We start from the raw sequence: 13,751 nt of genomic DNA on the forward strand, positions 1-13,751 counted from the left end.
TATTGGTGCATGTGAAAAAAGTGCAAGTTATTATGCAATATGTTCCATAGGGTGGAGGTCTGAGCATTCAGCCATAAGAGCCAGAAACCCATATAGTCCAGCATCCTGTTCCCACAAGTAGTCCATAAGTAGAACCTGTGCACAACACTCTCCACTTGTGAATCACAGCAACAGGTCTTCCCTGGTTCTTTTAGCAGTTCTGCAGCGTCTTATTCTTTCCACCCAGCCACCCATCCCAATACCTGAAGGTCAGTGGGACTAAGTAGGTAACAGCAGAGGAAAAATGGGACTTTTACTGCATGCTGTGACTGGAAGAAATGCACTTCGGTGGCAGCACAAGAAGCACCACTACTGCAGAGGATGCAGAACCACTGAAAGGGAAGGAAAATGACCAAGGGAATCAAAGGGTATATGGATCAGCAGCAGCTACTGCAGCTGACTGGCTTGGAAGACATGGCAAGGTTTTCTTATATAAATGTTTGCATCTGGGTCACATACACTTGCTGCTGCTTCCAGTTTGCTTTCAAATTCTGGCAAGTATCTCCAGCAATAGTGGTAACTTCACTGAAAGATGCAGTGCCCCTTGCTTTGCAAATATAGATGATATAAGTGTGTCCTCATTTTTGGCTGTGTACACAATTACCATTCACTCTTGCTCTCACTGCTGGTGTTTCACACTGTGTACACTTGAGAAATACTGCTTTGTGATGTGTTTCAATTCAAACCAGCTTCCACCTGATTTGAAAACGTAACCCACATTCACGTTGAATTTGCTGGTGTGTACATTAGCGCATGCACAGCTTGGCACGTTGCAGGTGTAGGGAAACCAAAGAGATTGTGCACATCAGATGAAAACATCCCTGGTGTCTGGAGCAACATGTAAATATGACTTGAAATGCAGCGGGGGGTGGTGGATGACCTCATTGCATAGTCTTCATCTGTAAAATGTTAGAGATGCCATCATAGAGACTGTAATAATGGTCCCATCAATGCTGGCAAAAATGGTTTTTTAAAAATAAAAATCCCCAGCCTCTCCACAGTGAAATGGCGGGGAGCACATATAGCCACTTGCTGAAACAGAAATTGTGTCACTTGAAGCAATTTCATAAAACTGATCTTATTATGCTATGTAATAAAGAAAATATGTACAGTGGTACCTTGGTTGTTGAACGTAATCCATCCCGGGAGTCCGTTCGACTCCTGGAACCGCTCAAAAACCAAGGTGTGGCTTCCGATTGGCTGCAGGAGCTTCCTGCACACAATCGGAAGCCGCGTCAGGCGTTCAGCTTCCAAAAAATGTTCACAAACCACAACATTCACTTCTGGGTTTGCGGCATTCGGAGGCCAATTTGTTCAGGAGCCAAGCCGTTTGACAACCAAGGTACCACTGTACCACATTAGATGGGGCGCAGAGAGAGACAGAGAGATTTCTTCTCATACCCAAAGAAAATTATGGAGGATCCTACAGCTATCCTCCTATAATACAATAAAATCATTCTATAATACTAATGGCAGTAAGGTATATATTACCCTTTTCTACTCCATTTGATGCTTTTAATGAAAAGGGCCGCTTTACTAGATCAGGGTATAAGATCCTTATGAGAAGTTCAAGGATATCATGATGTGATCAGTCTCCTTATATTCCTCTCTATGGCATCGATTCTTTCGGAATGCCGGTTGGAAGAAAATCATAAAGCTACTAAGGTTATTCATATTACCCAATTAGGCAATATGGAAGTATGTGTTCTAAATGAAATAAAAAAAACAAAAAATGTGCATAATAAATGTTGAATAATTCATTTCCATCACTCTTTAGGACATAAAAACTATATATAGTGCTTTTCTTTTTATTTTATTAATGTCAAATAGTAAATTTCTTCATTTAAAAATGATGGGTGTGACAGCTGTTTCCTTGAGCAGTAAACAGACGCTACTGGATCAGACCAGTGGTTCAGCCAGCCAGACATTGGGTTGTTGGTTTTTTTTTGGGGGGGGGTTATAAATGAAATGCCCCACCTATTTTTTTTTAAGGTGGCTTACAAGCTACAAATCAAAAACAATAAAAAAATTAAGATGCTTAGTTGTCTCCAACTAAGTTGTACTCAGATTAGACGCACTAAAATGAAAAGATTCATGTTAGTGATTCTGTCTTCCAACTGATCTACTCCATGCATGACTAACTTTGGATACAAACCTCTCTCTCTAAGTCACCATAGGTAAACCAGCAAAACAATAACAGTCATAGAACACCTGAAGTAACCTTTTTTTACAAGTCACTTATAAAAAAAGCAGGGATGGGGCCTAACACACCTCACTTGGTAAGGCATTCCACAACATAGGCGACATGCCAGAAGAAGAATCAAGGGAATGATGGTAACTGCACTTCCTTACCACTTGCCCCCAACAACTGCTAGTGACAGTCAGAGAATGGCTGAGTCTGGAGGCTCCATCGCATTATCATGGCTGTTACTAGCCCAGTTCTCCAATAAGTTATCTAATCTACCTTTCAATGCTGTATCTTCACCAAGGCAGTTTATGCTACTAGGAAATGTTCAATGTTGTCAATAATAAACATTAGAACATATCATCAAATTGTAATAAAACAGCAAATTCAACAATAGGAAATATTCTGTAAGAAGTAGATGGTCTTCAACTAAGTTTAACTCTCAGAGCAGACCTATTAAACTGGGTTAAACATGGAAACCTTGCCATGCTAGATATTTGGTGGCGTGTATGGGGTGTTAGGGAAGGGGTATCACCTCTGGTGGGGGACACGTTGTGCTCCTTCTAGGGTAGTTTGTCTACCTTTGGTTCCTACCCTGCACTCAGCTCTAACCTGTGGTTTTTAGAAGCTGTAGGCATGTGACAGCAGCCACAACCTGGGAATGGCTTCAACTGGCCAGCTAAACCAGGTGAGGGTAGCAGATGGGTCTCAAACCCTCAGTGAGTTGGGGACTTACCCTGTATGCAAAGACAGGCTCCAGAGGACTGAGTGGACAACACCAATAGTGGGTCCAAGGGTCAAGAAGGCAGTTTCTGCATGTGCTGTAGAGGGAAGTGAGAGGCAGATGGGGCTCATCAATCTGGGAAGGCACCCCATCTAAGAGAAGGAAAACTCTCTCTCTAAACCTCCGCTGCCTTGTGGGATAACTTCGGTAGAAGAAAAGGCTAAGGAGTAAGTCCCAAGGAACAATCTGTACCTGCTGCCTTGTGGGACATCTTCAGGAGAAGAAAATGCCAAGGAGTAAACCCTATACAAATCCAGAGTGGAGTCCTTAATACGGTTGGATGATGATGGGTAAACCTCCTTCCAGCAACTCCTGCAGCCAAGCTTGTGCCAAACGTATTGCTCTGCTTTCCTTTGGATCACACAGTGAGGCCAAGAAGAGTCTTGTCATCTGGGCAGTCCAGGATCTCCATACATACTGCCCAGGCTTGCACCCCAGAGAGGTCACTTCACCCCCAGAGGCAAACTCCACTGTCTCTTGAGACAGATGGATGCCAGCAGGATATTTGGTTGTATGTTATTCTCCAGAAAACGTAGCCTGATCTATTATTATTTATCCCCGCAGCAGTGGAAAGATGACAGAAGAACAAAGATGCAGGGACTCTAAAGGGTTTATTTAAACAATGTACCCTAAGCATTTTGATTGTATTTAATCACTGAGACAAATCTGTCAGTTTTCAAACTTTGGAAGTAACCTCTCTTAGATGTTTGAATGCTGTTCTGGGGCAACAATGTAGAAGTAGTGTAAGATTGCAAAATGTTAAGCTAGCTAGCACCAAACACCACCAAAATTGTAGTAAGAAAAATATCACCCAATATTTGAAGTTGAGTGAAATACGTTTTGTTTTAATTCTTTGTTAGAAGAAACTGACAGTACGGTATACATGAAAATATACAATTTACCATACTTGACTATTAAAGAAGGATACTTCAGTGCAATCCTATAAAGTACATGTCTAGTCAGAAATAAGTTGCATTAATTTCAACAGGGCTTACTACCAGATAAATGGACATAGGATTGTAGCCTTGATAATTATAATTAGAGTCACAGAGTGTGCAAACTAATTAAAACTGGGAAACCTACTGAAACAACACAAACATTGACCCACCAAAAATTCTGATAGGGCATTTGCACCATTCATTTAGTTTGTTTTCACATGGTATCACAGGTCCTGCCAGAGTGCCTGGCGAATTCCAGATCCTATCAAATATTTATAATTAATCCCCACAAAGTACCATTTCACAATACTCATTCTAATTAAAAGGACAGTGTCAACTTGTATTTTTAACAGACTTACTTCATTTTTGTGATAGACCATCATTTCAACTGCAGAGGTTCAACTTTTAAAATAAGTTGGTGAATCAAGCTGATTTTTAGCAAATGCTTTTAATCAGTCTTTTGACCACAAATACAAAACATGCTGAAGCCAACATCTTGCGATATTCCCCCCCAACCTTTCTGTCTGTACACCTGCAAGCTTTTCACTCCTTTTTCAGAAACTTTGGTCTAATTATGCTGTTAAATGCCCTCTTACAAATCCACTGGAACAGTGTGAGCTTCATGTTTGTTCAGGTTGCTAAAAGCAAGCCACAATGTGTGATAAAGTCTAAAAACGAGAGATTGCTATGTTGTTTATCAAGCTTAAAAGGGGATGTTTCCATGCTACAAAAGAGTTTTCGCTATAAAGTAAGGAGGTGGATGAAATGGAGGCTTTGTGCATGAGGAGCAATGCCTTGACTTGGGCCTGGTAGTGCACATGCAGCCAGTGCAGTATCTTACGGATGGTGGCCCATGACCCCAGTGTACTTTCCTGCTTAATATACGGGCAGCTGCATTCTGCACCAGCTGCAGTTTCTTTCCTATCTCCAAGGGTGGCCCAATGTAGAACACATTGCAGTAGTTAAAACATGGGTTTATCAGAGCATGGGTTACTGATGCCAGGCTATGCTGGTCTGGGAATGGCTGTAGCAAGTGAACCAGTTGGAGCTTAGCTTACCCACTACTGACCACTTAGGCAACCTGGACATCTAGTGACAGCTTAAAATCATGAACAATACAGATCTGCTACGTAATTTTTATATACAGGAGTGGGCAGTACAGAAGGTCCTGACACATAGTATCTGGTATACTTGTCCACGTGGTTCTACCATTACAGAATCAATCATGATCTCCCTTTCTTCTCTCCTCGCTAGCTTACTTTACACTGTAAGGTCCTTGGGGCAGGTGCCTGCTTACTTGCAAACAGGCAGGCAGTTTGATGGTGCTATGCTATTAATAATATAAACACAATATAGTCTTTTTTTGGTTATTTTATTCTCCATATGCTTTTTCTTTTGATCGTTTACATTAGAAAATCCTATAAAACAAAACAAAAAGGGGGGAGGGGTAAGAGGAAGAAAACGCAAAGGGGAAAAACAGAAAGAAAGAAATCAAACAATATTTCTGTGTTTGCCACGGGCTTCGTTGAAGTGCTCTGACTGAAAGCAGCTTCAAAGGTTCCTGTGGCAGAGAGAGTATGAACAAGGTTCTGCTGGGACACTACATCTGTGCCCTCAACCCTTTGCTTCTCTAATGTTTGGCAAAGTCAGTAAAAAATATTCCTTTTCATACCTTCCAATGTCAAGAACTGGAACATTATCAAGGTTTAACTTTGCCATCGCTTGCCAAATTGACTGCAATGTAATCCACAAAAGCCAGTGTTCATTGAGCATTATTTTAATGGCTAGCAGGACTCAGTGAAATTGAAGCATTTTTCCCCCTTTTTGGAATATATCCAGCTCTTTATAGAAAAGAAAAAAGAAGAAGAACAGCAGCAACAGGACTTTGCTTCTGTTTCCAGTAGAAAACAACAAGTTTGTACTAAAACCCCTTCATATTTTATTTCAATTAAACAATATAAAAAGCATTGCAATGTGTTTTTGAGTAAGATGGTTTCTGGCTATGAAACCAATCTATTACACTTGCAGGTAAAAAGTTTCTTCCAAAGTAGAAAGTGAATCCAACAATGGAAGGGGTAAAAACAAAACAAAATATGAATGATGTTATTATGATTATTTTCCACACTTTCCACTGTTGCTTTCCCCGTTCCTCCACACTAAATACCAGAAATTGGCATGTATTCCACTCAACTGAGCAAATCCATCCCTTCTGATACACTATTGTTTTCTCTGACAATTTGGCAAGGCAGACGTAATGCCAAATGCACTGCAATACTCATTAAGGCGGGGCCAAACCCCTGCCCCTTTCCCCGCATGTCCTGAAAATTCCTCCCATGCAAAAGGCACTGGTTTTCTGCTGCTTCTGTGTGAGGGGAAAATTTAGGGTAGATGCTTACATTGGTTAACTGATGAGTTGAACAATTGTGGGGTGTGCTGTTGTGTTTTTTTTTGCTGGGGGGTGTTGCTTGCTTTTATAACTTAAAATGAAAGCCCCACATCCTATGAATCATAGAATCATAGAATCATAGAGTTGGAAGAGACCACAAGGGCCATCGAGTCCAACCCCCTGCCAAGCAGGAAACACCATCAGAGTACTCCTGACATATGGTTGTCAAGCCTCTGCTTAAAGACCTCCAAAGTAGGAGACTCCACCACACTCCTTGGCAGCAAATTCCACTGTCAAACAGCTCTTACTGTCAGGAAGTTCTTCCTAATGTTTAGGTGGAATCTTCTTTCTTGTAGTTTAGATCCATTGCTCCGTGTCCGCTTCTCTGGAGCAGCAGCAAACAACCTTTCTCCCTCCTCTATGTGACATCCTTTTATATATTTGAACATGGCTATCATATCACCCCTTAACCTCCTCTTCTCCAGGCTAAACATGCCCAGCTCCCTTAACCGTTCCTCATAAGGCATCGTTTCCAGGCCTTTGACCATTTTGGTTGCCCTCCTCTGGACACGTTCCAGTTTGTCAGTGTCCTTCTTGAATTGTGGTGCCCAGAACTGGACACAGTACTCAAGGTGAGGTCTGACCAGAGCAGAATACAGTGGCACTATTACTTCCCTTGATCTAGATGCTATACTCCTATTGATGCAGCCCAGAATTTCTCTATGTGCTACCAGGAATACATCGAGAATGGTGTGATACAATGTGATGCTGTCACTCCCAAGGCATCAAATGAGAATATAGAAAAATAGGAATATGAAAACACAGGGTGCTGCCTTATATTGAGTTAAACGACTGGTCCATCTAGCCTAGTTTTGTCTACATTGGCTGGCAGGAGGTCAGCAGGGTTTCAAGCAAGGAACCTGACTCAGCTGTACCAGGAGATGGCAGGGATTGAGACTGGGATTTCAATCCACCACTGAGCTATGGCACTTCACATCCCACACAATGAAACATTATGTGGCATCACTTCCATTCCAGTAGGTAGCTGCAGAGAGTCTCCTGCCGCTGTGAGCACAGGGCTTTTTTGGCAAGGCAAAAAACAACATTGAATTGGAAAACCTTCAGCCAACTCATGAGCTAAAGTAAGGTTACTACAAAACTGGTTTCCTATAGGACTGTTTACTACAAATTGCACAACTCCTGTCTATCTTTTTTATTTAGGATATTTGGAATATGAAGTATATAGGTAGGCAATGTGCAGTATTCTGTAAAAGTCTACTTTATTTTAAATACATACACAAATCTGAAAACACTTTGCAACTTCCCCATACAGCTTCCACTGGCAATTTAGAACATTATTTGCCCAAGCTTTTTGCCGATGGAAATCTGGGTTTTACCTTGTTGCTGTTTCTATGCTCTAGTGGTTTTATTGTCATCCTTATGTTTTAAGCTGTAGATAACTGATAATATTTTTTTATCCCTCTATCGCATGTTGCTCTGAGCATTCTATCAGAGATTGTGATTTTATAATTTTCTGTTTCTTGGAAATGCATTCTTCACGGTGAAAACAAACTGCCTTGTCCTTCAATACAGCTGGCAGAACAAGGAGGACTGTAGCTCAATCATAGAGCTCAATTTGCATGCAGGAAATCTCAGGTTCAATCCCTGGTAGCACCACTGAAAAGAATCAGGCAGCAGGTGGTGTGAGAGATCTCTACATAAGACTCTGGTCAGCCACTGTCTGTCAGGAAAGACAATACTGGACTAGAGGGGAAATGGTCTAATCTGGTATAAGGCAGCTTTCTGTATCCTACTGCATACAGGCTGTGTATACACTGCACACACACCCCAAGAATACTGGCAACTGTAGAATGTGAAGGATCCTGGGAATTGTAGCTCTGTAGTTCTCAGAATCCTTTGAGCAGAGGGAAGATGGTTTTAAATATGTGGTGAGCATACAGCAATACAGTGGTACCTCGGGTTACATATGCTTCAGGTTACATATTCCACTAACCCAGAAATAGTACCTTGGGTTAAGAACTTTGCTTCAGGATGAGAACAGAAATTGTGCTCTGGTGGCGGCAGCAGCAGCAGCAGGCCCCATTAGCTAAAGTGGTGCTTCAGGTTAAGAACAGTTTCAGGTTAAGGACGTATCTCCAGAACGAATGAAGTACTTAACCTGAGGTACCACTGTATTCTTCTCTCTAGGACTGAAAAAGAAATGAGAGCAACAGCAGCTGGACCTAGCAGAGGTGAATTAAGTTACTGCAGGATGGGGCTGAACGCATTATTGTATAAAAGTATAATGCAGTGGAAGGGAGTGGAAAGAGAAATCAGTTCTATAACTGGGTATTTCCTGGCGGAAATGAGATATCTGTATTAGGGTTGCCATATGTCCGGGGAAACCTGGACATGTCCTCTTTCAGGAGGCCAACATGCCCATCTGGGTGGATTTTTACACTTTAAAGGAAATGTCTAGGGTTGGGGGGGTTGGGCTCCAGCTTGGGCAGCTTGGGTTTGGGCTGATCTGCACGCTGCGGCCACTGCCAGACCAAGCCAGGAAAAGAGGCGCACAGGCATGCCAGTGGCCCCGCACACACATATTCCTCTTTCCCCGGCTTGGGCTGGCAGCAGCTCAGGCTCCCCTCTTTTATGTTCTTCAAGATACGGCAACTCTAATCTGCATACATATTTCACTGATATGTGTAATACTTTCTACAATCAAATCTTTGCACTTCTTCCAGAGATATGAATATCTGAGGAAAAATCTGTCTGGCCTTCAAAGTCCATCTGCTTAATTTTGCATTGTCATCTTATTTTTTAAATATTATGCAGATCCTGTATGCATTTGTTGATATTAAGTCTACTCACACAGTGCATGGATTTTGTAGTAAATCATAAATAACAAAACTCATGCCAAAGCACTACTGCAAGTGCCAATAGTGGCCAGCAGGGCTTCACATGTGGGACTTCACTGCTCTTCCATCTTCCAAATGCAGTATATCACAGCTGCTTACTGAGACGGGGAGGGGCAAAGCAGTGTAGGCTCTGTGCAGTGCAGGTGCTGCAGTGAAGTCATTCTGATGCTCCTGCCACTGTATCAATAGTGTATCCACGCCATACCAAACTCCTCCTCGTTGCACCTTTTCTTTTGGTTAGTGGCAGCAACTTATGTGTGGAAAATGGAAGAGCAATGCTACCCACACAGCTCCACCAGTCACTACTGGCAAGTGCATTGCGGACATTCATACAACATTCACAGGTCTCTATAATATTAAAGATAATAACTGGCAAGTAGAATCCATGGAGGTCAACAGAAAATTTATGACAATTTCACCACGCAATCACCTGTAACTGAACTACAGACTTTATCTTCATCTTGCCCAGAGCAGCCCAAAGTGACTTACAAGCTAATGCGTGTAGAGTAGTTCGGGGGGTAAATTCAGATACTGGTAGCACACTGGAAGCTGAAATAGCTATGAGCAGTAGCCAACACTGAACCTCTGTGGTGTAGAACTGGAGTCTCACTAGCCAGATTGTACCATTAAAGCATCAGTGAATCCCTCATCATTCTTTCCTGTGTTTGGCAGGGTCGAGATTTGCTCCTCCAGCAAACAAAGTTATTTGTTTGTTTGTTGTTTTACAACAATAAAAAGCATAACAACAGACAGTAAAATCATAGCAACTTAAAAACAAGTTAAAAGCACATTAAAAAATTTAAAAACTAAACATCAATAGACCATTATGGAGGGTGTACTCTTAATTGCCTTCAGATTCAGATTTGAGAACTTGAGAACTTGAAATTTAAAGGAACTCACGTTGTTGCCTTCTGTATAGCTTTCCTTGGAGCAAAGACATCTGTATGGGTTAATACTTGTGTCACAGCGATCAGCGTGGCCAAAACAATTACACCTGTACAACAGATCAGATTCATTTTTTATATATTCAGTCATCACAAAACAAAAGTTTAGCAGTATGAAAGTTACACAAAACCAAGCTATTTAGAAAAGTGAATTGATGTATCATTTGAGAGGGCATCTCCCTGTTATTTGTACACTATCATGAAAGTAATTGCCTGCTTCTGTTAAAGATAACCATCTCAGAAAAGGGCCCTTTAAGTGTAGTAACCATTTCATGTCTCTTTCCATTCAGCATTTATAAATGTCAAGTAAATGCTGCTTTACAAGGGAGTAAATTGACAGTACATGTAGACCAACTATTAAGTGATCAAACATGCATTATGTGCTTTCATTGTATACTATGCAGATGTAAGGCTCTAATTATTTATTACAGTTAGCACCTGTTCGTTCAGCATTAACCTTTCAATCTGGAACACCACAGCTCCTTAAAAGGACATGGAGTATATGTACATATCTGTTATTTTATTTTATATCATTTCCCTTCTCCAGGCTATCAGAACAAAATTTAAAATATCATTTTTAAAAAAGCCCCAGATAATTAACATACAAACCCTCTTTAGTCAGGACAAGAGGGTTAAAGGAAATATCTATGGAGAAGTAGCAAGAACAAAACTGCCCCGGCCTCTGCTCCATTGCAGTTGCCCTTCCTCCCAGATGTTTAACTTAATTATGACACCTGAACAGGGGTATGGGGAGTGGTAAAATGCCTAACATCATCCTTAGTTTTATTTTTATTTTTAATGACAACTTTTGGGAGATGCAAGGGGACCAGAAAACCTTTGTAAGGGTAGGTGAGGTCCACAGGTTCACCAGCTCTACATGACAGGAGAGGGACGTGAGGGTCCTGCCACCAGGGAAAGCCTACATGCCGAAGTCATAGGTGAATCAGTTCCTACTCGCATTTAATTTTTGCTGGATTGTACTCTCTCTATTAAAACACAAGGGCCTAGCGCAGAGAATCATGCTTAAGTCCCATTGAAGTTAAAGGAGCTTAACTTAGTTTCTATTAATTCATTCCATTGGACTTTAATTGAATTTAAGATCCCTCCAGCCCTTGGGGCGAAAAAAGTACACTTTAGGGGGTTACTTATTGCGACTTCAGAGTTGCTCTTATTGTTCTTTGGGGTGGAATCCACACACAAAAACAGACACACACATTATTTTAAAAGTTATTATATATACCATTATACCACTATATACCATTTCAGACTGCCATGCTACAGTAATATAGAAGAAAAACTGTGTTTATTTAATTTATCTGTTTAAAAAATATATACATCCTGCCTTCTCTAAAAGTCCAAAGAATGCACAAAACCAGTTGAGATGCAACATTAAATTGAAAACAAAACACTATAGCCACACATTTTTCTCACTAAGAAAAGCTGATTTAATACATATTCTTTAAAACATAAATTCCAAAGTAAAAAAAAAGAACACATCTTTTACTGGAGACTCAGTCATTACTTAATTTGCATTTTATTTACAGGGTGTAATTATGCCTTCAACAAGACTTCTGACTTAACATATACAATAAAGTTGTCAGTCACAGATAATGCAACACTTTCGCTGACAGAAGCCTCATTTTTAAAGGGAAAAACCAGCTAAGACAAAGAGTTTAGTTCATTATTAAGACCATTACAACTGCCATATATGGGAGTCCATAATAAAAAATGGAAGCACCACTAGAGCAAAGCTTCAATCAGGCTTTCAATCAAACATACCTGTTTCTAAGAGTTAGCAAATCCAGAATGTAAAAGCACTATTGATGGATAAAAATTGGTTAAAGATTATTTTGTTAAGTTAGATTTTTATCTGATGTAAGGCAAACCTATTTTGAATCTGAAATCAATGCTACGAAGTACATTTTCTCCTCATTTGAATGAGTATAAATCCACAGTGAGTCGTTTACTCTCAAATATACTTCCTTTTTAATACAAACTGTGAGTAGCCTACCTCCCACTGACAGTAATTTCGTCAACTCCATAGTATCTGTGTCTAAAGTTAACTGAAGGTACAGCAGTATGATATTGGCCAAGTAGATGAATCTTTACTGCCGAAGCTTTGACAAACTCCTGAAGTGCTGGGGTATTGTAGAAGTCATTGTATCCTGGCCGGCGATTTGGTTCTGGTGTGAGAACGCTGAAAGTAACATTTCCATGGGAATATGGAGTAATGCTGTTGAAGTAATAATAAATAAATAAAATAAAAACAGCTAGTTATAATTATTTAATTATTTGGTTATTGTATACTGCTTTTCATCAGGCATGACCTCAAAGCATAACAGGATATACAAGATCCATAAAGTAGAATTAGAAACAAGTGGAAATCAATTTATATACCTATTAAGCGGTACAAAATAATAAATCCTTTACTTGATTAATTCTTTAAAAGCAAAGGATTTATTATTTTGTACCATTTAAAAGATTCCCAGGATTCCTTGGGGAAAGCCATGACTTCTTAAAGTGGTATAATACTGTTATAAACATATAGTGCAGATGGAGCCTTAGTAAGTTTGATTTATATCTTTAGGACAAGCAAGTAACACATTCTGTTAATTTCTTCTTTAAAAATACAACAGGGTAGCTTCTTGTTCACTACCACGTAATGTTTCCTGTGCTACAATGAATATACACAAGTCTTTAGAGGGTATTTTTATATTAGGTTCACTGTACATCGTCCCTACGTAACATCGCTCACTTCAATCACTTCCTATTATCATTTATGTCTTGTAATTGAAGGGAAAACAATGTTCCATTATAAAACATTTATGGCAGCATTTCACACATTGGCTCTTGAATTCCTTTTCTAAGATGCACAATTTTTTCTGTCGGAGTGTTATTGTGGTTGTTTTTTAAAAAAATAAACCCGTTTTTTGATTATTATTTTTTAAAACATTATTCATTGCTCAGCCAATGAATTTGGCTATCTCCCCCACCCCACCCGATTTCAACTGAATGCAAAATATATGTTTTGCTGAAAATGAATTGTACCCTCGATGACCTCCTGTTCCTCCCTTAGAATGTTGAATCGTGAAAGCCCAGAGAAAGATGCTGACACTTTAAAAGCCTAGCCGCCAAGACTGAAACAGCAAGAACAAAACAAAAATAACAACACCATCAAAACAAACAGCGACTGCACCTGGCGGAACATCCCCTCATGTCTTTTCAGACAAGTGCTACACAGGTCTGATGTTGACTAGGTTCTGAATTTTGCCAAGAGTTGGTTGCAGCTAGACAGTTATGGCTGAACGCAAAATCCCCCAACCCCAAATAAAAGCTTTCATCATGCTAAAGAGACATAACAGTGACTGTCTGGCAAGCAAATGTGTAGCAGTAAGTCTTACAAGTCTCATAACTGTCTGATTGCACCAACTCTTGGCATAATTCAGAACCTAGTCAGAATCAGACAGTGGCGTAGCGTGGGTTCTCAGCACCCGGGGCAAGGCAAGTAATTTGCGCCCCCTAACCCGTGGATTTTAGGACTCGAGTCTCTTCCGCGC

At 40.4% G+C, this 13,751-nt stretch overlaps 1 protein-coding gene across 7 annotated transcripts in view; it reads right to left on the reverse strand.

The window, feature by feature from the left end:
- Nucleotides 1-13,751, reverse strand: part of USH2A (usherin) — a 432,976-nt gene that overhangs the window by 372,604 nt on the left and 46,621 nt on the right. For all 7 annotated transcript variants that reach the window (XR_014218160.1, XM_082217159.1, XM_082217162.1 and 4 more), the window contains 2 exons: nucleotides 12,206-12,427; nucleotides 10,151-10,244 (listed from right to left, as the gene is read on the reverse strand). Coding sequence is in view for 6 of the 7 variants with exons in the window: in XM_082217159.1 (XP_082073285.1) it covers nucleotides 10,151-10,244; nucleotides 12,206-12,427 (316 nt within the window). In the remaining variant the exon portion in view is untranslated. The remainder of the gene's footprint in view (nucleotides 1-10,150; nucleotides 10,245-12,205; nucleotides 12,428-13,751) is intronic.

This window comes from Podarcis vaucheri, assembly GCF_965113315.1.
Source record: "Podarcis vaucheri genome assembly, chromosome: 3".
In the NCBI taxonomy this organism is placed as follows: domain Eukaryota; kingdom Metazoa; phylum Chordata; class Lepidosauria; order Squamata; family Lacertidae; genus Podarcis; species Podarcis vaucheri.